The sequence below is a fragment of the Megalops cyprinoides genome, chromosome 12 (assembly GCF_013368585.1).
Source record: "Megalops cyprinoides isolate fMegCyp1 chromosome 12, fMegCyp1.pri, whole genome shotgun sequence".
NCBI lineage: Eukaryota > Metazoa > Chordata > Actinopteri > Elopiformes > Megalopidae > Megalops > Megalops cyprinoides.
In genome coordinates, this window is record NC_050594.1 from 14,518,681 (window position 1) to 14,545,370 (window position 26,690).

General features: G+C 45.6%; 1 protein-coding gene across 2 annotated transcripts; it reads right to left on the reverse strand.

The window, feature by feature from the left end:
- Positions 1–5,990: 5,990 nt before the first annotated feature.
- Positions 5,991–25,919, reverse strand: rps6ka1 (ribosomal protein S6 kinase a, polypeptide 1). 2 transcript variants are annotated; one of them, XM_036542282.1, is made up of 21 exons: positions 25,891–25,919; positions 19,956–20,072; positions 18,062–18,143; positions 17,260–17,340; positions 16,648–16,727; positions 16,454–16,560; positions 16,020–16,057; positions 15,090–15,232; positions 14,557–14,627; positions 14,084–14,172; positions 13,706–13,770; positions 13,475–13,577; positions 12,718–12,848; positions 11,697–11,822; positions 11,476–11,565; positions 9,967–10,125; positions 9,432–9,593; positions 8,892–8,968; positions 8,664–8,781; positions 8,253–8,390; positions 5,991–8,049 (listed from the first exon to the last, which is right to left on the reverse strand). In XM_036542282.1, exons 3-21 carry the CDS (start codon positions 18,090–18,092, stop codon positions 7,927–7,929), a joined length of 1,932 nt encoding a protein of 643 aa, XP_036398175.1. In that variant the 5' UTR covers positions 18,093–18,143; positions 19,956–20,072; positions 25,891–25,919; the 3' UTR covers positions 5,991–7,926. The 2 variants fall into 2 exon arrangements, with proteins under 2 accessions (XP_036398175.1, XP_036398174.1); XM_036542281.1 differs by lacking the exon at positions 25,891–25,919 and adding an exon at positions 23,545–23,875.
- Positions 25,920–26,690: the final 771 nt, after the last annotated feature.

Consider the following 26,690-nt stretch of genomic DNA (forward strand, 5'->3'; position numbering starts at 1 on the left):
CTGCATCCTCTCACACTCTCTACACGTTGCCCGTAGCAACACAGTCTTGACATCAGATGGTAGGTGGCGGGAGGAGGGGGGAGCTCTCCCAGCCCATGCTTAGCTTAGATTCCAGTGGCTGTGCCCACTCTCTCTCTCTCTATCTATCTCTTTCCCTCTCTCAGCCCACAAAGCTTAGATTCTAGTGGCTGTGCCGACTCTCTCTCTCTCTATCTCTCTCCCTCTCTCAGCCCACAAAGCTTAGATTCCAGCAGCTGTGCCCACTCTCTCTCTCTTCTTCACATATCAGGGCTCATCACTCACTAACATGCCGATGGGTTTGGGTGGTAAAAAGTTATATGGACCCCCCCCCCCCCCCCAAAGCCCAGATGGGCCAGTAAAGGCACGCATACATGAGCCGAAGAGCAGTCAGAGACACATACGGCATCTGTTTGCTGTTTGCTCAGTCTGGGGGTGGTTTTAGCTGGCAGTGCTGCATCTGTGAGTGGATTCTGAATGCCAGTTTGATAATGTATCTGAATGCCTACATGTGCAACAAATATATAACAAATATCTTCCAAGGATGTACCCCGTTGCTAAGTAGCAGGCAGCACAACCTTGAGGAGAAAAAGATTTAAAAAAAAAAAAAGAAAATTCAGAAGACAATAGCAACACACAACTGTTTGTTATTACGGCAGCCAATTGAATGTGAGGTAAAAACACAACAAGGAAAGGTAACTCTGGTGAACAGGTGAATCTTAAATGAACGTTCTCATGTCATACGATTAATGCTTCCCAAAGCTAGGGATGCTCTCCATTTGTCTGCTGTGTAACGAAATGTATGAAAGTGCTGTTCATGAAATTGTATTAAATATGACATCTTTTTGGTTGTTATTTCAGCAGTTGTTATTTTCATGCAGGGGCTCTATTTTAACCACGACTGCATTTCATGCAGAATGTTTCTGATTGATCGGGCCAGAGTGAACATTAGCTCAGTCTGTAAGCCCTGCCCTTTGGACAGGGCAAGCTTTCACTCTGTTCAGTTTTGGGGGGGCCTTTGCCTCAGTTATTCGCCCTTCCCTAGTTTGTGGAGTGACTGTAGGTTACATCCACTGAAGTTCCATCATGCACTGGGCAAAGAGCCTCTCAAGTCAAGGATACCCACTCTCAATGGAAACGGAGGCGGATGTGGTCCTGTTTTTTCCACTGTCACAGCAGACTAGACGATTATTGACTTGTGTAATGATGTTAGGCGCTGCCCGTGGCAGGGTATCCGAGAGGCCAGGGGAATGTAGAGACCTTCCTGGGGGTGGAGAAGGGGGGGGGGATGCACTTCTTTAAATAACCATTTTAAAAGCTTTAACCTCTCGGGATCAGCTGAAATGGAGGGAAAGAGGGGTAGGGCTCTTAGGTGCTCAGCCCCTGACTTTTATCTGTGGCCATTACATCATTGGCACTCGGAACCGTGCAGCCGCAGTTTGCACAAGCCATTAGCAGGAATGCAGAGGCAGTTTATGGTGCATGTATGAGCGGGGGGGTGGTCAATCCAGGACAGTGGGGCTATTGATTCAGTGCACTTGTTCTGAGGGCTGCAACTTGACAGTGTGATGGACCCTGTGAGTAAAAGTGGGAGGGCGGGGGTAGAGGGGGGTGTGTGTGCATTTTGTGGTGCAGTCAGCTCCCCCCTGCCACAGGGAAGTGGCGCGTTACACAACATGTGCAGATGCCTCTTTCCACTCCACTGATCTGCTGCCAAGAGCCGGACCGCACGCAATGCCAACCGGGGCCACACAACACCACAGATCCCGACCCTCACAAATCAAACACAGACATGCAGATAGGCATAACCGCAGTATCCACCCTGTCCACCTGCCTTTGGAAAGCAACACACACACACACACACACACACACACATACAAACATGCACACACACACACACACTCACACAAACATATACACACACACAAATGGTGTCAAAAACCCTGATCTGAACTTGGTTCCTGAAATGAAACAGGAAGGGATTAAGTATGCATGACCGTATTACAGACCCTCTTCCATTACAGATATCATTATAACACACACACATACACACACACACACACACCGCTGAAAGTCTCTTCTCAATCCCCTATCAAAATAAAGATGTATCTCCACTCACATTAAACCCTGCCCGAGATGAGTTTAATCTGAGCCATCGGTGCAGGCCAAAGCGATCCTGTGTCCTGGCAGTTGTTGCCAGTTTGGAGAGGATTACAGCATTGGAGCCCGGGGGGGAGGGGGGGTGTTATTGCAAAGTGGGGTACTGAAACACAGTGTGGCATTGCGGGCTCAGTGGGGCATTCATGGATGGCACATAGAAGTAGGGGTAAAAGGTGAATATGAGGGTATAATGTGATTTTGGGGGTTTTGGGGGTCCTTCGGGAAGCTTGGAATCTTTCCTGTGCAGCTGAGGCTCTGTCTTCAGCCTCTGCCCTTGTCCACGGGCTAAACGACCTTGTCCAATATCCCCATGGCAACATGAGAAGGGCAGCCAGGTACCCTGCACTGCCCGAGCATCTGCTCCTGTGCCAGCAGCGAGGTGTAATATTGCACCATCCCAGGGCCCAGATACACAGATTTCCCTTTGAAAGCTATGCTACTGACACGGCTGCTCTGCTTCAACAACACTGGCAGATAAGTGGACCCGCATCTGCACCTCAGGAAGTCTCACGCCATCTGTGATCGGGGCAAGCACCGTGTGTTGTGTGTGTGTTTGTCCTTGTTTGTGCATTCGAAAAAGAGCGAGCAAGAGTAGGAAAAAAGATGAGTGTTATCAGAGTGTGTGTGTGTGTGTGTGTGTATGTATGTGTGTGTGCATTTTATAGAGAAACTGAGGGAGAAAAAAATAGAGAGGATGACTCTGTTGTTTTTCAGTGTGTGTGTGTGTGTGTGTGTGTGTGCAGCTGACATACACAGCAATAGCGTTTCACAGACCGGTACGGACTGGAAGTTATTTGTCCCCATCAGCTAATACTCAGCAGAAAAAGCCCTCAAATGCAGCAGGACCATAATGCTTTAGAAGCACTTCCTGGAAAAGACAGATGTTCTGCTTATCAGGACATCGTGCACATCGTGGTCTCGCTGCCAGGTGCCTGGGATCACACAGGTTTCCCTGCTGTGTGGACACTGGGGTGGTAAGGTGGGGAAGGGTTAACTCTCTTTCCTCCTGTCCAGACATTAAAAACTCCAGGTCTGCAGCTCATAGAACACTCATAGAACCGCCTACCCCGCCTTCATTACTCGGACGCGAGACGACCGCCCCTCTGGGCGTCCGCTTTTAAACAGGCTGCGCCAGAATGAATATACCCCGTGCATGATATCATTTATTAAAGGAAATATGCCTCTCCAGGACCATTTCCCTGAACTCAGGTAATTTGATTCGGGGCAGGGAGAATGCCTTCACTTCACTTCGTCAGATGAATGCTAGGATTTGCGCATTGCTGTCTCCAACAGCACTCAGGGTCACACAATCGATCAGAGGAGCCAGACTCTCCACAGACGGGGGGTATTGCGGACCCCTCCCTCGTACCCCTTCTTCATTGCAGGTTCCCCGCTGTGCTGCACTCTTTGCGGGATGTTGGCTTGAACACGCAACGTGTGTGTATGTGTGTGTGTGTGTGTGTGTGTGTGAGTGAGTGAGAATGAGTATTCACTGGCTTTGCCAAACCTAGCGTTTCATCACAGTTCCTGGCCGGCAGCTCAAACGAGGGCAGACAGGACATAAAGGCACCAAGGCGAGAGGGGCGGGGGAGTGAAATATATACACCGTTTCCTTCAGAGTGCTGCAGCTCCGGAACTGTGTGTGCTGAAATCATCTTAAAGGCACACAGCTCATATTATACATGCACTCTCATTCGTAGTTTTCTGTCAGCTCAGAAATTCCAACAAATTCACACAAAAACTCTCAAAAAGTCCAGAGCAGAATACTATCCACACACACACACACACACACACACACACACACACACACACGAACGAACGTGCAGACTCATACGCACTGAGAAGATCAGCAATCCTCCTGTACATATCACAGCTCTGTCTCAACAAAGAGAAAACAAAGCAGAGTACAGGTTAAAGAATTCATCCCAAGTCTCCTTAAGGAGGATTAGCTGTGTGCACAGCGGTTCCTAAATAAAGGATTTTTTTTTTCAGACCCGATTAGAATTTCTCAGCCCAGACCAGCTCTGCTTGTGTTTGGTCCGAGCATTTACAATACAGCATAAAATACCATCAGTGTTGGTGGAAAAGTTCAGTCAGTAAGTTCAGTCAGGCACGGAAGTTTAAAACCGGATTCTGCAATGAAGTTTCCAAGACCAACAGTAAATGGACCTGTCTGGTCAGAGTGCTGAGAGCTACTGCTGTAGCTTTACTGTAAAAATGTCAGGGGATTGTACTAACGTTAGGCTCCATTGCAAACAGACTGTGCTCTGCTGACGCCCCTTTGTATGAAGCAGGCCATTGAATTCTTTGAACAGAGATTCTTGGCAAAAACGTGACACTAAAACACAAGTTGTGATATGAAGTGAGCTTAATTTTTTTAGCTGGATCTGTATTCATGTCAAGAGTCTAGAGTTTTTGCCCTGTAAAATGTAGAGTTGTGCCAATTAAGTGGTACATGCTGGGTAATGTGTCCATGCTAGACATGTCCAGCTGCTGGTCATTGTCAGTGGAAAAAAAGAAAGTAAACCCAAACAAAACAAAAAAAAAAGGCTCAAGTCATTAATCCCCTGGGCAGTCAGGAATTTGTGTCAGTCACCGATTTGCTTATGTGCCTTTTAACTAAATTGAGTCATGTGCTGATACAAAGCAGCATTACTGTGGACATTATCTCTGGAACACTCCGTACAGCGTCAGTGCTGGAAACAGAACCCCGCTTCTGTTAGGTTTTAGCGTCACTCTGCTTTAAAGACACAGCCTTACCCACAATCAGAGAGATTTCCCTGCCGTTTTAACAGAATCACGTTTCAGAGCCACCTACTCCTTGAATTATCTCAGAAAATGAAATAATGCAGGGATGATTCAGCGTTAGAATACACCAGAGAAACAAGGCCTTGCTTACATCTCCTTTGCCTGTATGCTGGCAAAGGAGCACACATTATTTAACTGGCCATACACACATACAATAATCTGGAAATATTGCTGAAGTCACTTAAAAGACCATTTCATGCCCCGTTGCTGAATGGAGGAAATTTCAGTGTCTCATGTCTGCCTGCGGATTCTGATATGAACTGTTCTCCACAGGTGCGTTTACTTTGGTCATTAATATCTAGGATTAAGGTACAAGGTTCAAAGGACGGACTCCACAGTATTATACGCTATGCAGCCTGAGGACAGACTACAGTGTAAGGATATTCAACCCTCACTGTGGTAAACCATGGGCAATTTTTCATTCCTTCCATATTGCATTAAAACAAAGTGCTGGTTCAAGTTCTCACCAGCCAATCATCAGTTAACCGTTCTGCATTTCTGAGGTCCTTCTTTGAAGCGCAGTCTTGGTGTGCAGGAGGGCCCCAGCACAGAGGAGGACCAGTGTAGAAGCAGCGTTGCTATAAAACTGAGCACAAAAGTGAGGATAACCCATCATCTGGACCTCACAGGTCGCACAGCACCCTGGACAGAAACGGCAGAGAGAGGAGGCAGCACAGCCGGAGTGAGAGGAAAGAAAGCTTTTTAATAGAAAGGCATTTCAAGGTGGTCGTCAGACCCTCCCAAACAGCAGCAGCCAGACAAGGTGAACACACTCTCCCCAGTATCACCGCCCCCCCCCCATAACCCCACCCCCCGATCCCCGGCACCTTGTCAGGCAGAGCGCACCATAACCCACCGATGAGAAGACACAGAGACGAAAGCAAGAACAGATACATGGAGCACCCCTTAACAGTCTGGGTCATATCCACAGCTCCAGCACAGAGGGGAAAAAAACACCAAGAACAGCTTTCAGAGATTTTAAACAATAGAAGGGGGGGGGGGGGGGGGGGCAAAGAAGTCCTACAGTTGCTACAGTCACCATTTTTTGATAACTTACTCCCACATGTAGACAACAAAAAAAAAAAAAAACAGTTTGTGCAAAGACAAGCTCAACAACGCAAAACTGAGAAGCCAAGAGAGGATGGGGGACAGCAGAAGGAATTCTGTGCCAGGTCTACATTTAGCAGTCATCACACTTTCATATATAAACATCTCCATATTTTCAATGCATCTCGACATGTTATTCCTGCTTTTGGTCTATTTACACTACAATATACATTTGAACGTAAGGACACTCTGTTTCAGTGTTACAGTGCTGCTACGTCTGTGGCACAGTGCTGACTGGCTGAATGCACCGAGCAGTGGCTGGTGACTGGCTGACTGGCTGAGGAGGAGAACCCAGATGCTTACAGCGACCGTGCTATTGTCTGTTAAATCATAAATGTCTGAGCACACAGAACTGGAGACTAGAGTCGCTTCGACCGCGCTTTCATTTTTCTCATTGAACCCATTTACTCTATGTTTCGAGATTTAGATGCTGACATGGAGGCCAATTTGATTTTCTCTGTTAAAGTGGTTCAGCAGAAGCCTCTTTGGTTTGCAGTGTAGCGTGATGATCCAGTAGCAGTGGACTCGTTCAGGAGCTGGATCGATGGGGGTATAAGTGACACTCGTTGTGACAGTCCTCACACAGACCAACAAGCCAGCACACAATACATCCGGGTACAGCACCAGCTCCTGGCTCAAGATTGTCCCTTTAAGTGACTGAAGATACTTTTTTTTTTATTTGGATAGAGTGCATTCAAGAGCTTGTTACAATCAGTTTCAAGTCCAGTCCACTCCCACTCTACCTGACATTTATGCGCAGAGCATTAGATAAAAAAGAAAAAGAAATCATTTCACCATGTCAATCTTCTCAGATAAGCATTATTCTGATGCCCCACATGCTATGGAAACTATAAAAAGGCGACAACAAAAACAAACACGAGTGACAATTCAAAAAGCTCATCCAGGAAACTAGAAAATTTGAATGATACAAAACATTCCACTGCTTGGCTCCAGGACAACTCTAATATATATATATTTTTTTTACATCAAAAATACTTAACACGTGTTTAAATTGTCATTTTCAGAGCCAGCAGAGTCACAAAGCAAAGTGGCAAACACCAAGCAACAAGACGATACATAACTAAACCAGAATGTTCGCACCCTCCCCACCTTAAGACTCTGATCCTATCATGCTCTGAACACCTTTTATATCCATGCTAAACACTGAACACATTTACCCACGATTCAATGCTGACAGCTCCAAAACAGTGGATTTGATCACAATGCCTGGGGTGTGCATTGTTCATGGCAAGGCCTCCTCCAGAAAAGGAGTCTTCTCTTGCTCTAGAACAGTGTGAAGATGACAGTTGTAGAGCCTAATCATTTTGTGCTCCTGTTTGAGCCATGGCTTTATATTTAAGGAGAACACAGAGAAAAATTCAGATTTGGCAGTACAAATGTATTTCCTTCTCAACCAGAGGGGAAAAAAAACAAACAAACATATAGACGTGCAACTGGCTTGCAAACAAAACATATTAACCTTGAAAATTGATAAAGCAGATATTGACAATGCCAACACACTACCAAGATCGGCATGAATGTCTTGTTTTTGTGGTGAGCAGTCTGGCAGTGTTTGACTCATTCACTCACGTGTGCTCATACACGCACACACAGGCATACACACATACACACATTCACACACACAAATGCCTCTTACTCGAAAAAGCACTGCAATCACGCCTGCCCTTAACTGCCCCCGTTGCCATGTTCTGATCCTGGCCCAGTGTGATTGACAGCCTGTGACACGCCCCTTTGGCAGAGGGCGCCCATGCCAAGCTGTCCCGGCTGGTGCGGCTCTTCTTTAACTTTGTTTTTCCGTGTCTCTGGGTCTCTCTACAGGGAGGTGGAAGGCAGCTTCTTCACGCGCCGCTGGGCCAGGATGGACGACTCGATGGGCTTCAGGTGAGGGGTAGGCACCGAGCTCTTCAGGGCTGAGTATGTGGCTGCCATAGCCCCCTGCCACACAGAAAGGACAAAAAAACAACACATAAGCAATGAGCCGACCGCACTCACCAGGAGGTGCTGCACCTCATGAGGTCTGAAATTCCTTGAGTGAAATTATGACACAGAAAGTGTGGTGCATGTGAACATCTGCCTCCACTTTAACAGCCACTCAGACTGGAAAAAGAAGCCTCAGATAAGGCCTGGGGAAGGGGTACCTTGACAAGCTTGGCATCCTGGTGCTGGAGCTGGCTGTTGGGAAGCTTGTCGCGCTGGACGATCCATGGGTGTTTTAGGACTTGCATGGCAGTCAGCCTCTGATGAGGATCAACATGTAGCATCTTGGACACCAGATCCTGGGGATCACAAGTGGAAACATATTATGTGTAGGTTAACAGAGGAGAGGACAGGACAGGGTACAACACATACACATGCCTGCAACATTCTACCGCCAGAGTGCTGGAATACCATACAGCATGTGTTTTCAGATCAATTAATTTAATCAATGACTCAAACGTTCGCATCAACCCCCACCTGCTGCTGCTACCCCACAGCCAGTGTTCATCACAGATAGCGCTTCAACCCCTCTACCCAACCGCCATGTCAGCTCCGCGGTGTGCCGCACCCACCTTGGCGGCATCCGACACCGCGTCCCAGTTCCCTCCCTTGAGTGTGAAGTGGCCACTCCCGATCCGGCTCAGGATATCGTCCGGCGTGTCCTCGGGGCCATTAGCAAACGGGGTGAAGCTAGAGGGGGGAGGACAGGGGGAGTTAATGATGCTGTGACATCACTGGCCCTCTTTCAGTTTAAGGCTTCAGTTGGTTGTTGTGAATTGTGTGTGCGCTGTACTACCTACCCAGCCAGCATGGTGTAGAGAAGGACCCCCAGACTCCAAATGTCACAGCCCTCGTCATAACCCTGGCGCTTCAGCACCTGTAAAGGTTAAGTACACTCCTGTGAGGTAAGGTGACATGTTCAAGCATACAACAGTAATATGGAATACAAAATTTGTACTCAAAAACCCCTGGCTTAAAGCCAAAATGCAAGATTCTTCTTTTTTATAAGATTGGCTTTTCCCCCATTTTATGTTAAATATCTAAACTATTAGAAGATATCTTTATTTACTCCAGTGAAAGCCTTAAAATTTAGCTTACAGTTAAAAAGGTCGTAACGTCTTTGAACCTTTCCCAGAACCAGCCCAAGTCTTCACCCTTATGTTCTGGGTCAGCTGATACAAGTAACCAATTAGCTGTCGAGGGTAAGTTGAGGGTATTCAGGATGCAAACTAAACCTCCCTTCTATACCATACACTTGTAACTAGCATGGTGGATGATGGCCCCGCCCTCGGGTGGCTCATGCAGGCAGTGTGCCACAGATCGAGCGCGGTGCTGCTCACCTCTGGAGCCACAAAGTTGGCGGTGTAGCAGGGCGTCATGAGCAGCCCATTGTCGGCCCGCAGCTGCTTGGCGAAGCCAAAGTCACAGATGCGCAGGGACTCCGGGTTTCCAGACTCATCCACATACAAGATGTTACTGGGCTTAAGGTCTCTGTGGACCACCTACAGCAGTGAAGGAGAGCAAGAGAGAAAAAGGTCAAGAGAAGGGAGAGAGAAAGTAAAAAGGGGGGAGGGGAGACCAGGATCTTAAATGCTCAGCTTCCCCCTCAAAACCTACCCAACTACTACAGAGAGATTTTATGTATGTTTGGAAGCCTTTTGAGAAGCTCCTACAATATATGGCAGAGAAAAGGGCTGTGTCCTGAGCTGTTCTGTCCTGAGGGGGTCATACAGACTACATACATACTAACCAATTACCAGCAAAAAAGCGCCCCCGAGATGAACAGTAAGTATAAGGTGTATGCTGTGATAGAACAGGACAATATGCTGTGTTACAGTGAAAACGCCGCAGGGTCTCCTCGGCGACGGCACTCACCCCCTGAGAGTGCAGGTACTCCACGGTCTTGGAGATGGTGTGGAGCACGGCGCTGGCCTCCCGCTCCGAGAAGAACTTCTGCTTCAGGATGCGGTCCAGCAGCTCCCCGCCCCGCATCAGCTCCGTCACCAGGTACACCTGCTTCCCGTTGTCGTAAACCTGGAGACACGGGCCGGCGAGGGGGTCAGTCCCTCTCCTACGACGCCGGCTGACGCACTGGGCGCCTCTGGCTCGTGGTCACGCGCATTCATTTTGAGGGGTGTTTAATCAGACTCTGTGATTACGAGCTCAGGTGGAAAAAAAAAAGCAGAAAGCTCTCCATCACTCTGGGGCCAGAGCTGCCTGCCTCTGTGTTACCATAACGTGGGCGGTGCAGAAACTGAGCAGCGAATGATTCACACATTGCAGATGACAAATATTCTGTCGTCTCTGTGTCAATTCCCTGCCCTGGATCTCACTCTGCCGTCACTCTGACACCAGGCCCAATTAATTCCTATTAATCTGTACGTTTCAGCTCCTCGCCCTTGCACTGATGTTTCAAGCTTTAGCTGAACCCCGCAGCTAATCTGCCTCCCCTCGTCCTTGGCTTTTGTTGAGACTAGGATGTGTTTGTTAATGTAGCTGTTTATTACTCAGACAGCTGTGGCTAACGAGGCATTGGGAGAAGCTATTCCACCTACTGTGAGCTAACGAGACCACCTGCCATTTCTGCACGCATCAGCTGCACTGCGTATGGCCTTGTGAGTTTACTGGGATGCTCATGTGTTGAGATGGGTTTGTTTACTGGGACACAAATGTGCTAAGATGGACTTGTGTAGCTGACAAACACTGTAGGTCAACAGTATGCAATGGGGGCAGCGAGTAAGTGCTACGGTAATTTTAGTGTTAAGTTTCACTGAAATACTCACAACCCTCACATCCACAATGCTGGGTTAAGGCTAGGGGTTAATATTTGGGGTCTGAGCTCAATCTGCGCTTGGAACAATGGCCTTAAGCCTATTCTCATTCTTTGATGCGGTGATGTTGGGATGGAGTTTAGGGGTTAACGAGTTTGACTAGCTCAGACACACATCCTTCAGGATAATGGTGTTGAATAAGACTAACTTAAGGCTTTGGTTTTGGGCATGGATGTTACATAAGTTTGTACTCACATCCTCCAGGGAAACAATGTGTTAAGAGGTTCATTTTTGAGCTACATAAATTTATTGTCATTTAGCAGACGCTCTCATCCAGAGCGACTTTACATAGGTTATTGTTTTTTTTTGACATGTTATTCATTTATACAGCTGGATATTTACTGAGGCAATTGTGGGTTACGTACCTTGCCCAAGGCAGTGCTCCAGTGGGCAATTAAACCAAGCAACCAAGCCCTGCAACTTACTACTATGCTACACTGCTGGTAAATAAAGGATAGGGTGCCTGGTAGCCTTATACTTACATCCTTCAGGGTAATGATGATGGTAAGGGTTTGGGAACAGAGATTAGGGGGTGTGATAGCCTCATACTCACATCCTTCAGAGTGATGATGTTGGGGTGTTGACCATATCTCAGCAGGATCTCAATCTCCTCTGATGGGTCTGTCTTAGTCTTGTCAATCACCTGTCACAAACACAAATGCGGTGAGTCACAGAAAAGTGCCAAGACGGCAAGCAAGCAAGCAAAGGAGAATTAGGAATTAGGCAAAAGACAGACAGGAGGGAACAAAGAGGAAAGACGGGCCCAGCTCGCACCTTGACGGCGTACTCGGTGTTGGTGGCTTTGTGGACGCAGCGCTTACAGACGGAGTAGGAGCCCATGCCAATGTCCTCCTTCAGCATGTAGCCATCACTGAACAGGATGTTCTTCCCATGAAGCTGCTGCTCAGAGACAGCAAAACCCAGCATAACCACACATTCACCACAAAAACACTATACACACCCCCATAACCACACATTCACCACACAAACACTATACACACCCCCATAAACCACACATTCACCACACAAACACTATACACACCCCCATAAACCACTTCTGCCTACACAAACACTATACACACACACACCCATAAACCACTAATACCTACATAAGCACAAAGCACACCCATAAACTGTTCGCATATACTACACAACCTATTCACACAGCTACACATACTGAGAGGTTTATTCAGAGGCTAATGCAACAATTATACAGCGACTGCAACCGCATCTCAAATACTGCCGTTCGCATTATTGCGCAGGTCTCGTTCACTGACTTTACCAAGTGTCTGGTGAATTCATATGAATAAGATCAATGGATTCACATCTCCATCTAGTGGTAGGATAAGAGAACCTTTCTCCCATCCTTCTGAAGGAGATTTGGGATGTGAGGAGATGTGAGATACGGGGTTGATGGAGTGTACACTGACAGCCCTTTTCAGGGGGTCTATAAAAATAACCACAATACTTCTGTTACATATGAAATCATCTGAACTGAAAGAATTGTACATTTGGGCAAGGTCCATGGAAGAATAGTAGAAACATTGGTTAACGTTCATTTTGATGCAAAATGGCCTAAGCTGTATGTTGGAATTGATATCAACACTATGAGCAGCTTTTATAAATTTTTATGTAGTGCAAGTATCTATGCACGAGGAGTGCCCACAAATCACAGATCTATGATCTGTGCATGTGGGTAAGTTTGTACAGTGAATGTGTTTCTCATTTATACATGAACAGTATGACAGTGTGAGAATGGGTGTATCTGCTGCTTGATTGACAGCTGTACACTGACCTGCACTGCAGCGTGGGGTGCAGGCTGCGACACTTTCTCAGTCCCCTCCTCCTCCAGCATTGCCGTGGCAACGAAACTGAAGCCACGGAAGAGCTGGTGAGCGCCAGCACTGGGAGGAACACCGGGGGAGTCTGCGGGGTGATCACAAAAGGGGCAATGTCAGACTCAGGTAAACGCGCACGCAGGTATGGACGTATATTAAACATCAGCATGCCAGTGTAACAGACATACGTACTACTCATGCACACACAGCCAGACTGTTTAAAAAGGGGAGCTTTCATTCATACTTTCATTTCAATTATTTTCATTAGCAATAAACAGAAACTCAGTGTTCTACCAGGGATTCAACAGTATGGCACATGTGTTTCAGAATACCCTCTCCATCTTGACACAGATTACACCTCTATAGTATCAGAGATTTTTATCGGCATTGTGAGGCAGACAGACTGAATGGATCATGATGACCTAATGACCTTTGTAAAAGTTTAAAGCATAAAGTAGTTTCCATATACTGCACGAAAAGTGACTGGTTAAAATGCCATATTGTGATGTCTAATCTTAGTATAATGTATTCATGTGGCGCACTGAGTGGAAGATGGCAGTCTTTCATCTTTGCTCACAAGAAGTTAGATAGCACAGGTCTAACAGTTGCGCACAGGTGGAATTAAGTACACACAGTAGAAACAGTAATTTCAGTATCTTGGGTAGCGATTTTGTGTAGCACTGCTGCCTCTCCACTGTTCTCTTGACCTCTGACCTTTTGGAGTGCGGGAGGTGAACTCTGAATCGAAGTAGAAGGTGTCGTCGGGGCGGGCCACAGCTGGTTTGAAGGGGGGCTTGATCTCTCGCCGGAAGAGTTTCTGAAAGACAGGGGGACAAGTGACAGGGATGGGGAGAGGGATTATGCTGCTGTACAATTATCTTAAGTGGTAATAATACTCAAATATTAATCCAGTCCCAGTCTACAAAAGACAATGAGATTACTCACATTCCAGTCTATGGTAGAGAAGAAACAGTGACGTTTGATCTCTTCAGCACCGTCAGGACCAGAACCTATGGGCACAACAGCACCAGCATTCATACCACACACCTTTTCCAGCTGAGGATAACTACTTTGCTTTCACTCAGCAAATACTGCAAATTGCGGACCTGTGAAACAATTTCCAATAGCATTTATTCATTGTAAATAATCTGTACTTTAATTATAATCTTCACATTACCTGTATCTGGCTCCCTAATTATATTCAACAGGTACTGTACTAGGTAAGCGTAGGTGCTGTATGAACGCTGGCAGTGTTCCTCGTGAACTGCCATTGCTCTACCCGGTATGTTACCTGTTACAGGTGAACAGGGTGCTCTTGCTCACCGAGTCTGTTTGCGGGGTTTCTTTTGAACAGAGCTCTGAGGAGACTCTGGGCCTCTGCGCTCAGGAACTGTGGCATTCCCAGTTTGGCCCTACAGGGGGAGACAGAAAACACATTCATTTCCTTCACCTGGCCTCTGCCATCTCTGAATCCCTCCGCTCAATCCTTAATCCGCGCTTTTATTCCAAATCTCTCCACTCCATCTCCTCCAGCTTCATCCCATCTTCCTCTTTCACCTTCCTTTTTGTCTCCTTTCACCGACATACCACCTTGCCAAACACCACACCACACTCCACAACACCCCAGCTTGTATTCCCCAAGCACCTCCCCAACACAACCCTCTTCAATTTCTCTCTTAACCCTCAGGCCCACATCCTACTGTTTCTGTAAGTGGTTTTCCTCAAGGCGCCCTGGGAGAACTCAGGAGTCCACCCTGACCCCCAACTCGAGCTGTAACGCCACTGTCATGTCTTACTTGAGAATGAGGTTCATGGTCTCCTTGCGGTCCTTCCCTTGGAACGGCAATGACCCAGTGAGCATCTCAAACTGAAGAACAGACAGATATACAGTCGAATCACTTACAGCCCTGGACACACACACACACGCGCACATGCACGCACACTTACATCACTTACAGTCCCAAATCTTATAATTATATAATAATAATAATAATTACATAATTACTCATAGCCTTGACTTTGAGAATCTAGTACTGTAAAACAAACACACATACTGTATACATTACAATGTAGCATGCAGGGAGGACCTTCTACAGTCTGCGCATGACTGCAGTCAGGATCACACAGGATGTCACACAGTAAAATGTGCACAATTGTCTTTACCACAATAGAAAGTACACCCATAAAACCACAGAAGTAGTCATCTTAAAATTGCATATTATTTTTCTGTCCTCAGATGCCCCTGCGAGCAGAGTGCAGGAAATGGGACAGTGGTGGCTTCTATACAGAGACACAGGAAGGACTTTGTAGATAAGGGCCGCTGACCTACCATCAGTACCCCGAACGACCACCAGTCGGCGCTGTGGATGTGGCCCTGCCGGTTCACCACCTCGGGCGCCATGTACTCTACTGTACCGCAGAAGGAGTAGGCCTTCTTCTCGTGATCGATAGCCTCTTTGCACAAACCAAAGTCTGCGCGCAAGAGAGAGTCAGATCATTAGCGATACAGGGGAGAAAGACAGACACAGAGAGAAAGACACACAGACACACACACGCACACACACACAAGCCACTGACTGCTCTTCTAACACATCATATCAGACAACCTCAAGTGATACTTCCATTACACACACACCCACAAACACCCTGGCACATGCACAAATACACACACTGAATGACTATGATTCCGCTTGGATATTCTTAAGGTCACCTTTAATGTGAGCCGCATGCCTGAGGGTACATAATAAAATCAACTGGCGCACTGAGCTCAGGTCTGTACGTTGCAGTACACATTACGCACTTATCTGCGGCGGTGAATGGAAAAGATAAGATTAGCCCTTCAGCACAAAGGCAATTATGCGGTGACTAATGGTGACAGCTAAGAGGAAGGTCACACAAGTGTGTGTGCGTATGTGTGCGCATGCGCGGTTGTTTGTGTAAGAATGCATGTATGTGTGCATAGATGTGTGTCTGCACGTCTGTGTGTTTGTTTGAGGCAACGTATGTGAGTGTGATTGTGTCTGAGGCAAAATGCTGGATTGCTTGTGTATGTGCGCATGTATATGTGTGTGTGCGTGTGTGTGTTAGAGATGGAGTGTGGGGCTGAAGTGTGTGTGTGTGTGTGTGTGTGTGTGTGCGTGATTTTGCGTTTGAGGCAGAGTGTGGGGCTGAAGTGTGTGTGTGTGTGTGTGTGTGTGTGTGTGTGTGTGTGCGTGCGTTTGCGTTTGAGGCAGGGTGTAGGGCTGGATTGTTTGCATACCTGTTAGTTTGATGTGTCCTTCCTCATCCAGTAGGATGCTGGAAGAGGCAGAGCAGAGTCTCAGACAGTGCTTAAAGGACACTGCATCATACTAATGCATCATAATAATGTCTACTACACCAGGAACACAATGCCATTACATCACAACACCAGCAGTGATATGCAACCAGCCCACTGTAGTCTGGCTGGATCTCATTTAAGCACAACTGGCTTAGAATTTCAAACTCTGCTCTAGTAATCACGGAATTAAATCAGTTTGTGCAATTATTAGTTTTTATAAATTGCACGTTACGTTAGGGAATTTGTTAATGCCAAGTGGAAATTACACTGCTGGCAACAGGCATGATCACATTTCTTAGTTTTGAAGTCTCTGTAGGATAATAACTGATGAGAGATATTCTATCATACAGTAGCTGTAGAAGTAAGGTAGGTACTTCTCTGGTTTAAGGTCTCTGTAGATGATGCCCAGGCCATGCAGATGGTCTAGCCCTAGTGCCAGCTCAGCCAGGTAGAACTTCACATCCTCCTCTGTGAACATCACCTGGAGGGGACGCACACATGCACACACAGGTTATTCACTCGAAAGGCAGGTTTGATATTTGTGCGCTCTGACAAGGCCGGTCTATACCTCCTTCGACAGCCGTGTGAAAAGGTCCCCTCCTCGGAGGAAGTCCAGGATCAGGTACAGCTTCCCCTCCGTCTGGAACGCTGCAGGAGAATGCAGACAAAAGACACAAACAGCTGCTTACAAACACAGGCTGCAATTGAGTGAGGAGACGGCTGTGTGAGGCCGAATCCTCCATTTTCAATAGAAACCTCTCATTCCTGCCTGCCAATCACTGAACAAAGAAGAGCACATCACATGCTGTGCAAAAATACACCTTTCTGCATTGGGACCATCACTCCTACCTGGGACAAAAGGTCTGGCTGTAGTCTATACATTCCTGACAGCATGAAAGGACTTTAGTGTCATCACCACACTTCATTCTTATCTCTGTTTTTGTATCAATTGGCCAATGATGTGGAACAAACCTAGCCCTGTAATTACGGCCAAGCATTGCACCCCTGATTCCAATGTGGAACCGCTAGTAAGAGTCGTAATCATAGCAGTAATATCAATACATTATTATTATAAATATTATCATTCCACACATGGTGCCGATGGAGAAAGGGAGAAAGAAGCAGCTCATAAAATTGGTGAAATATCACCTCTGACTCCTTACCCTAACCTCTCACTCACCGTAATGGAGTTTGACGACAAAAGGATGATTGACATCTGCTAAAATGTCCCTCTCCATCTTCGTCCTGACGCGGTCTCTCACTGCAGAAGGGACCAAAGGTTTAGCAGCAGCATCTTGTAACTCTTAACAAGATGTATCAACAAGTATCAATACAGACTAGCTACAGCCCATTTAAAATAACAACACACAAAAAATAGTTACCTGATCATAAATCACCTTATTGGAGACATTCAAATTAACATATAGACGATTAAATAAAAGGCATGAAACCTAGATAAGAATTAAGGAAGAGGATGATGTGGAACTAAACATTACTGTGAGTGCTTTAAAAAAAAAAAAAAAAGGTATCTTATTGAACACACGTACATGAAAAGAGATAGACTTATGCAAAAGGACATCTTTTCAGAACATGTTTTTGCATAAGAGGTGTGTGACTGACCCCGGTGTTTACGACAGTGCTAGTCAAACAACAGGGTGATGGGAGTGCCTGATAACAAAACCCACAACACAGGATCAAGGTGGGTACCTGAGGAGGTCTACCCCAGGAGGAAGAAAGCAACGTGGAAACCACAGAGCTCAAACTGCTACATCCTTTCTCATGGCACTGCTCGTGCGCTGTAAGAGCAAACAGCACTCTGTGGAATAAACACCCTGAAAACAAAATGGCCACTTCCTCATTTCCCACGGGTGGGACCAACGGGCACATCTACCCGGCTGGTGGGTGTGTGGCTTGTGTTTGGGAGGGGTGGCACTGCGCCTTCACACATGCGGGTCAGAGGAAGGTGGGAGGTCAAAAGTTACCCTTCAGCGTGGCCTTCCTCAGCACCTTCATGGCATAGAGCTGGCTGTTGTCGGGAGGGGTGATCTTCCGCACCAAGAACACCTGTGAAAGGTCGACACAGAGAGGTGGTGAACTTCTGTGCCAGGCCATGTCACATGGGACATGTTACACACCACACACAACATGAAAAACACACCACGTCATACTCTACATCCTCCTACTAAAGTGAGCCTGGCATACAAGACCACTGTACAGAGGACAAACAAATACACACACAAGACTGAATTTAACCATTTTCTATGTGACTTATTTTATGCTATGCAGTGTGCGTGTTATGTTACATGGTTTGCTATGTTTTCATTAGCATTATTAAGCTTCGCATAGTTTTCACCGCCACATTTGCTATACTCTGTGGCATTAAATCGCTGTTTCCTCAAAGCTAACGTTACCTAGAATTTTTCCAATCTAGTGTTCTGATCGCACCAATCTGACCGTACATACGAAAGGGCTAATCACACCAGTCTGACTGTACATGCGAAAGGGCTAATCACACCGGTGTGACTGTACACGCAAAAGGGTTGAAAGGGTGCTAACAAAGTAGAGGTTCCATAATGTCTGAAAATGTTTGCTTTCCCCATTATGATATTTCCATGTGGAAAAATACACAGTAAAAAGAAAGTATGAATTAATATGCGGATGACTGCTTATAAACTAAAACATAAACCATGTCAGGCACCAGACTAAGTGTATATGCACACAAATAAAAATAAAGCGAAACTGATGAGGGCTCGCCATCTTTCCAGGGCCAGAAGCAGCAGGCGACAACATGGGTGGTGGGGCTTTTTCTGGGGAAATTCATGCGTGAAGTAGGGCTGGGCGATATAGCTATTTTTAGCGCAATGACAGCTATCCCCAGTATGCGGCATTAGCTTTCTTCCCGTATTGTTTTCGCCTTAGTCATACCTGATGCGGGAGCACACCTCCAGTTTTCCAGAGGCCATGTGAAATGCTTCCAGGGGAAAAAACGCCACTCATATCTATTCCATGTTGATATCACAGCAACAGCACTATGCTGCTTCCATGTGGTACATAGAAACACATGGCCACAAAGATAAAGAGTGAAAACATATGCCATGTGTTTTTCAAAGCTAATAGGTAAGTTGACCAACATATAGATACAAGTGATATTTTTCTGCCCCAGAAGCATTTCACTGAACATTGGAGGTGTGCTCCCTCATCAGGTACGACTAAAGGGAAAACAATACGGGAATAAACCTAATGTTGCATACTGGGGATAGCTGTTATTGTGCTAAAAATAGCTATTAGATATATTGCGACGGCTAGTGTGAGGCTGTAAAACTGCTGCCTTGGTTTGTGTGTAGCTGCCACAAAAAGTCCTAAAACTATGCAAACACAAACCCTCCCCCTTGTAAAAGCGCTTGGGGTATAACTTCTCTCAGTGCGTGTTCCTAGGACAGAAGCACAACTCCAAAGAAATGGAAATAAGGACAGTACAAGCAATGTGGAGAGAGACATGGTTAAAGCTGAAGGACTTTTGCTTTCTGAACTTCAATGCAGGGAACATAGAGTCTATAGACATACTGAGCATGCCTGATCATGCCAGCATATGGAGTGTGCAGGGCCTCACAAAACACCAAGACAAGGTGATTCTGTCTTCTTCTGGAGAATTATTTGACAGACAGGTTTGAACCAGTTAAATTATCTTGCCCTCTAAAATCACTAAGTGCTGTGATGGTGAAAAAAAAAAAAGTCAAACAAGCAAATCACTTAAAATGGTACCAGCCCTGTTTGGAGGTGGGCTAAGCCCTGTGCACACCAAAGATGCAGTTCCAGACAGGTGTGTGTGCATGTGTGTATGCATATGAGTTCATGTGTACAGTGTGGGACCCTTACCTTTCCAAAGGAGCCCTGCCCCAACACTTTGAGGAGCTCAAACTGAGAGGCATCAGCTTTCTCAGAGCCTTCCTTGACCACATGCGTGATGTTGATCTCCTTGATGACATCATCATCCTAAGAAGAAACAGAGGGAAATAAAGTCAGACAGGACATAGTCTCATCAACTTAAGAACCTTACTTAAGCACTTAAGTTAACTCACTTAAGGTGCTCTGATGCAGAAGGTGGCCTCAATGAATAAAGCTGTATTGCTTTTACATCCATGATGTGTCAAACTGAGAGAGCAGAGAGAAAGAGAAAGTAAGAAAGCAAAAGAATAAAGAAGAAAGAGAGAAAGACAGAGAAAGAGAAAAAGAGAGCATCCTTGCTGATTTTAAAATCAATGTTGCAGAGTGCTGTTATTCTTATATTCCACAAAGACATAGATTTTGGATACCATCTGTGTCTTCCTAATCAACATTTTCAAGCAGCCTTTCCTTTACGACAGCCGTGATTGCCACTTTGTGTCTCCATACCAAAACTGTGTAGTGTACAAGATCAGTGGTCCATGGCTTGATCCACAAGGTTACTGATGGATTCCTACCCAAAGAGGGGAGAAATCCCCAGGTGACACAAATCACACCAATCACGTGGAATGTGACTTTCTTTAACCCCTGCAGAAATCGTCTGCTCGTGTGCAAGGCACGTTACATGCAAATCACGTAATGCAACTACCAAACACGAGAAAGGCACTTCCCATAGAGGAAACGCAGTCACAAGGCTGTGTACAATTGCTCTATTATATGTGTTTCAGTAGTTCTCATCCAAAGCTTTTTCAAACATCTTTACACATTAATAGGAGCACAATGTGTTCCACCCTTCACAACAGCATCTGCTCTTCTTACAAAGGCAAACTGCAGGAGCCGAAGTTAAAAAACAACAACAGCCGCAGCTGAGAGATTGAGAGCTGGGGAGAGAGACCTGTGCTTTTCAGCTGAGAGGAAATGGCCTACTGCAGCAGTCTGTATCACCGCAATGGTGAGGTATGCAATATGGTTTCTGGAGCACGCCCATAGGCGCACACAAACACGCAGCCAAAAACACACAGAGGGACAGTGAGAGCCACCAGCACAGGCATGCGCACACAGACACACACGAACACAAAAGCATCAACACCAAAAACACTCAGAGAGAAAGGAAGACAACTCAGGCAGACTGAAAAGAAGCTCACACAGACACATAAACTGGCACTGTGACACTCTGACACATGAGTGAGGAGAAGCTAACGGAAACATTAAAGATGGCTGTCGATTATCAAGATTTAAAATAGATACTGAGAAGAGTTCTCTGAAACCACATGCTGTGGTTATGGTGACAGATATTCCGTCACAAAGCATAACTTGCCTAAGCGAGCAAAAGCGCACTGTACATGTTTAACGAAGACTTAATTTTATCACAGATCTACTGCCTGATCAGATACAAATGTGTAATCATCTGCTGTAAAACTGGCTAATTAACTGGTGAAGTGCCTAATCCTTTTCTCACTTAGATCTTTAAGTTTTCAGTACAAGCGGATGTAATCCTTTTGGTTAGCAAACTGTAGAAAAAGGCTTAGCTGAGTAAGTAAGCTCATAATTTAATTTCCCAGTCTGTTCTTGTCAGAGAGACGGAGGGGTTGGCAACTTAGAGGTCCAGTACTGTGGCTGTGTGACAGTGAAGCAGATATTCTGTCCTCCATTCCCAATAACATGCTGTACCCCTAGCAATCTGGCAGACCTGAAGGTGAAGGTGCAGCAATGCTTTGTTACAAATAGTACAGTACAGGTTTGCAGGTTTTAATCATACATACCGTAAAATCTCAAATAAAAGCCGAGTCTCAAAAAGACGCCGGTCTCTTATACTGGCCGGATCTGGCTACAGGTTTGAGCAAATAAAAGCTGGTCTCAATTAGAAGCCGGGTCTGTTTTCTGTGCAAGTTCTTGTGAATGTACAAAACCTCTCAAAGCCCACTAGATCGCCCGTTTGAGCAGTTTCGTTCAGTTCATTGTAAAGAAACAAACTGGTCCTTTCTAAAGACTCCCTACCTTTGGTGAAGTCTGAATAGCATTCCTTGATTATTTATATTCATTTAGTCTCAGGGTCTGCTGATCAAAAGAATCAAATAGGCTACCAATAACCAAGATTTATGCTTGTCTTGCGTTTGATTGGTTTTGTTACCTTGCTGGCTATAAAACAAAAACGTTCACAACCTTTGTTTAGTCTTCATCATTGTGCCACCATGGCTGCGAAGAGGAAAAGCTACGATGTGAAACTTAAGGTGTCAGTAGTAACATTTGCCAAAGAAAATCGGGAGAAGCAGCAGCAAGACATTTTTCCGTCGGTCTGAAAAGAGTGAGGGAATGGAGAAAAAATAAATCTGAACTTAAAAGTCTGCTTGAGGAAGACAGCAAGAGGGCCAGACTGCGTGGCGGGGGGGGGGATTAAATTATTTGAAATGAACGCGTGCTCCGGCTCTTTCCTTGGGTTAGTCGGTTGAAGTGACACCAAAGGCTAGAGCGCAAGTGTTGTTACATTCACTTCAGAAGTAATATTCTTACTCTTCTTTGCTGAGCAAAAGTTTTGTGCGAAATGAATTAAAAGCCTGTCCCATATAGACGCCTGTCTCGGTTAGATTCGGCAGTTGAGGCAAATAAAAGCCCGGACTTTTATTTGAGATTTTACTGTGTGTGTGTATATTATATATTATATATTATATATATATATATATATATACATACACACAGACACACACACACATACACCAAGCAACCCATCGGGGTTACTCCGTAATACCATTGGTGAGATCACCAGAGTGTCCTTTGTACAGTCTGCATGTGAGACCAACAGCCAAACCCTGGATAAGTCCAGCCCCTTCCAGCCTCTCTGTAGGACCTGACGGCCTCTCTGTAGGACCTGACAACCTCTCTTACTGAACTTCCGAGCAATGGGAGGCCATGAAGGAGAAACTATTTGCTAGGAGGATGTAAGGATTCTTCTTGCAAACTACAAAGCCCAGGAGAGCTCTGTGTATGAACTGATGAATAAACCTGAAGCAGATTCAAACTGAGCAAGACCCTGCACTCTGGATAGAAGCAGCACTGATGGGAAAACCACATTGGCGCAAAGCTAAAGAATAACATAAACATGACTTGGGATTGGGATGCAGCCTGATCCTACCAACTCTGACAATCATGTTCTCATGGAGGCCCGGCAAACACAAATGACCCAAGCCTCTCCTAAACATTGCCACAACTGTCCCCCATTAAGGAAGGGGTTGTATCTCAAGAAGCTGACCATTTTATCTGTGGCAAACAAACAAATCAAGTGGCAGATTATTGCCAGTGGAGTTACACCACCCTTGCTCCTCCTTTCTGAACATATTACCCTATAATGAAATGAACTTATAATGAAATTAACCATGCTTGAAAATTAGTTTCTTCTTTAGTATCACAGTCTTCCTTGGCTGTAATATATACGAACTGAACCAATTTCTCACAAGCATTCTGTGGAGAACAGATAACAAAAGGTTGACTAACTCGACATCAGCTTCCTGTAGAAAAACAAACTGACCGTCTCCGAGTTTGACTCCTCATGCTCTGTGGTGACCTCCTCTGGTGCTGCCGGTGTTGCTGTCGTCTTGGTGGCATTGGTGTCGACATCGGCCACAGAGACGCTAGCTAAAGTTTTGGGCTGGTGTTTCCTGAAGAGGTAGAGGGTGAGTAGCCGACTCACTTTAAACTTCCTCTTCTCTTTCTCCATTGCACTGCCACCACCCCCCCCACCCATGGACGCCCCCACCTCCCAGACGCCCCTCTCTCATCCCAGGGCTGACCCCACCGTCTGTGACTTCGGGGTGGGCAGCAAAGAGGCCCGCGTTATCACAAAACTTCCTCCACTCGGTCCTGGACCTTCAGCTACTACTGCCACCAGTGAAGTCTACCAAACAGGAAGGAAGACAAGCTAAATACTGAACCACACACAACCTGTGTGTGAGAAAGAGGCAGAACGAGAAAATGAGTGAGCGAGAGAGCGAGAGCGAGAGCGAGAGAGAGAGAGAGAGAGAGAGAGAGAGAGAGAGAGAAAGAGAAAGAGCTGCTCAGAGCTCCACCAGTGCTGTCTGTACAACGTATGATGAAGCTCCCCTTCTGTCTTGAAAAAGACAAACCCATCCGACCCCCGGCCCATCCCTCCGACCCGTCTGCCCACTTCCCTTTGCCCACTGCGGCCCTGTGACAGGAGGCAACTCCCTCACTGTTAACAGCGCTAAAAATAACAAGCACTTTCATGGGCCTACCTCTGCGCGCTTCTGCTTTTGTTTGCTTTTAGCCAAAGCCACACTTTGATCAGATTGACTAGTGAGCGTTTTCCTTTCAATCTGATCAATAATGTACAAGTAAATACACAAAGTGCGCAGGCGCGCGCACACACACGCGGACACACACGCGCACACACACGTGCACACACGCGCACACACACGCGCACACACGCACATGCGCGCGCACAGCTCACTACTGCTTGGCAAATGTCACAGTCCTTGTCCCTGCTGAGCTGTTGTCTGGTGGAAGTGCATAAGAGCGCGACTTATTGCCACATTAAGATGTTAAAAATGACGGGAGCACAAAATTCTCTGGGGTCAGGATAACGTCACATCAACTATCTGCCAGACTGTGAAAAGCTACACAACAAGCAATGCTAAATCACAAGACAGTCCTAAGGAGTACAGCTCTTGCCTTTCCACTGAAAGCCACTCTTCTCCACTGTTCATCACCAAACTGGTCTGCTGGAACCAGTCGTGCATATATGGAGTGTATCTTGTATATATGTATGTGTGTAGCATGTGCGTGCACAGGCATGCCTGTATGTGTGTATGCATGAGGGGAAAGTCTGCGTTTTGGACATTTCCTGTAATACCAGGATGTTGGGGGGTTCCTTTGATGTGTGGATGCAGTTGGATCCTGTGAAGCATTTCCTGATCCTGCTCACTTGTGCCCCAGACACCAATACACGACCCCTTCAACCCAGGAAGTGCTTGTCTAAACCACAGAGCTCAAGGCCTCAGTCTGACAAACTTGTTCATGTTGGTCCTGTTCAGGCTGGTGAAGCATGCTGTACTCAGTATGGCTGTGGTTACCATGGCATTATGTGATATATTGACACTTATTCAGATATAGACTGAAGATTTCTGTATGTAGCATTTACTCACTTGTGTGCCTTTGTTTTGTAAGTCATGCTGAATAAATACAATGTTAATGTAATGTGATACTTTACACCTACTGCACTGAGACAGGTAACCAGGCCTGTATGTGGGTCTTATACATAAACTGTCATGGTCTTGTTTTAAATGTCAGCTCAGAGGTTCCAGGTCTTTGACACCCTGACTCAACCCCTGTGACTGGTAAAGATACACACAGTCTACAGCAGGAAAGCGTATTCCACAGCTGTGATTGTCTAATGTAAATTTTCTGCCTCAAGCAACCCCACACCAATGCAGTATTTATGAAGCCGATCCACGTTTCTATGTATTGTGCACAGCAACTGGACATGCTGCCATGGCAACAACTGTACAAAAACTCAGACAAACGTAAATATTCTGTGAGACACTGCACTGAGTCCACCCCCCCACCCCCAGACTTGACAAACTTCATATCAGACTCTTTAAAAAAAAACATGAAAATTCAATGATTCAATGTTCACTGTTCATGTATACAAATTGTCACTCCTATCAGACAAGGGGCTCCAATGCAAGTGCCGAACAAAGTCTATACAAAGAACAGCATCCAGTGGGCAGCAGACAAATATTTTGTTAGTTCACAGCAGATTTGCCAGAATTCCACGGAATTCACAGCTGCAGCGGTGGAGGAAGAGGTCTGCCCAGCTGAAGCACAGTGCCGCACGTTGGCTGAAGGGAAATCTTACCTTCTCTTTTAAAGTGGCAAAATCCTTTTCAACCCAGGTAATCTGAGCTTGGTCCTGTTAGGGAGTGTGTGGAAATGCCATCAGCTGGATGTCACTATATCAGGGCATTCGGGGTCAGGGCTATTCAGGTTCTTAATACACAGTGCAACTGAAACTGAGCGACACTTTTGCCCAAGCCCCGCCTGAACACCACCAATATCCACACTACATAACTGCATCACACATGGTTAGAGGAGATAAAAATCTGGTTGAATTCTGACACTGCAAACAGTCAGAGGAATAAAAGGGGAAGCCTCAGACTTTGCCCCATGTCACAGTTTCCTCTCTGGACTACTTTCTTAACAATCCCACTTAGGAATCAAAAATAATCAAAACTGTTGCAGAAGACAGAAGATTTCATATAACAAACAATATAAATACATACACAGTACCAGTCAAAAGTTTGAACACACCTGATTAAGATAATGGGAAACATGCATTCAAAGACATTTTGATGTAAAGACTTACGTTTAAATGCATGATTTTTTTTTCTTCAAAGATAAGTTGCAAAGTTGATGCCTATGTATGAATCTCTTTCCAAAAAAGTTTAATTTTAAAAAATATTTTGGGCTATTTTGAAGAATCAAAAATATAAGCTATTTTTTAATTTGCTTATAATGTTTTTTTGGTTCCTGCACAATTTCATTTGTGTTGTTTCATAGTTATGATGTTTTACTATTATTCTAATATGTGGAAATATATATGTAAATTATCTATATAAATATGTACTATAAATACACACACACACACATATACATATA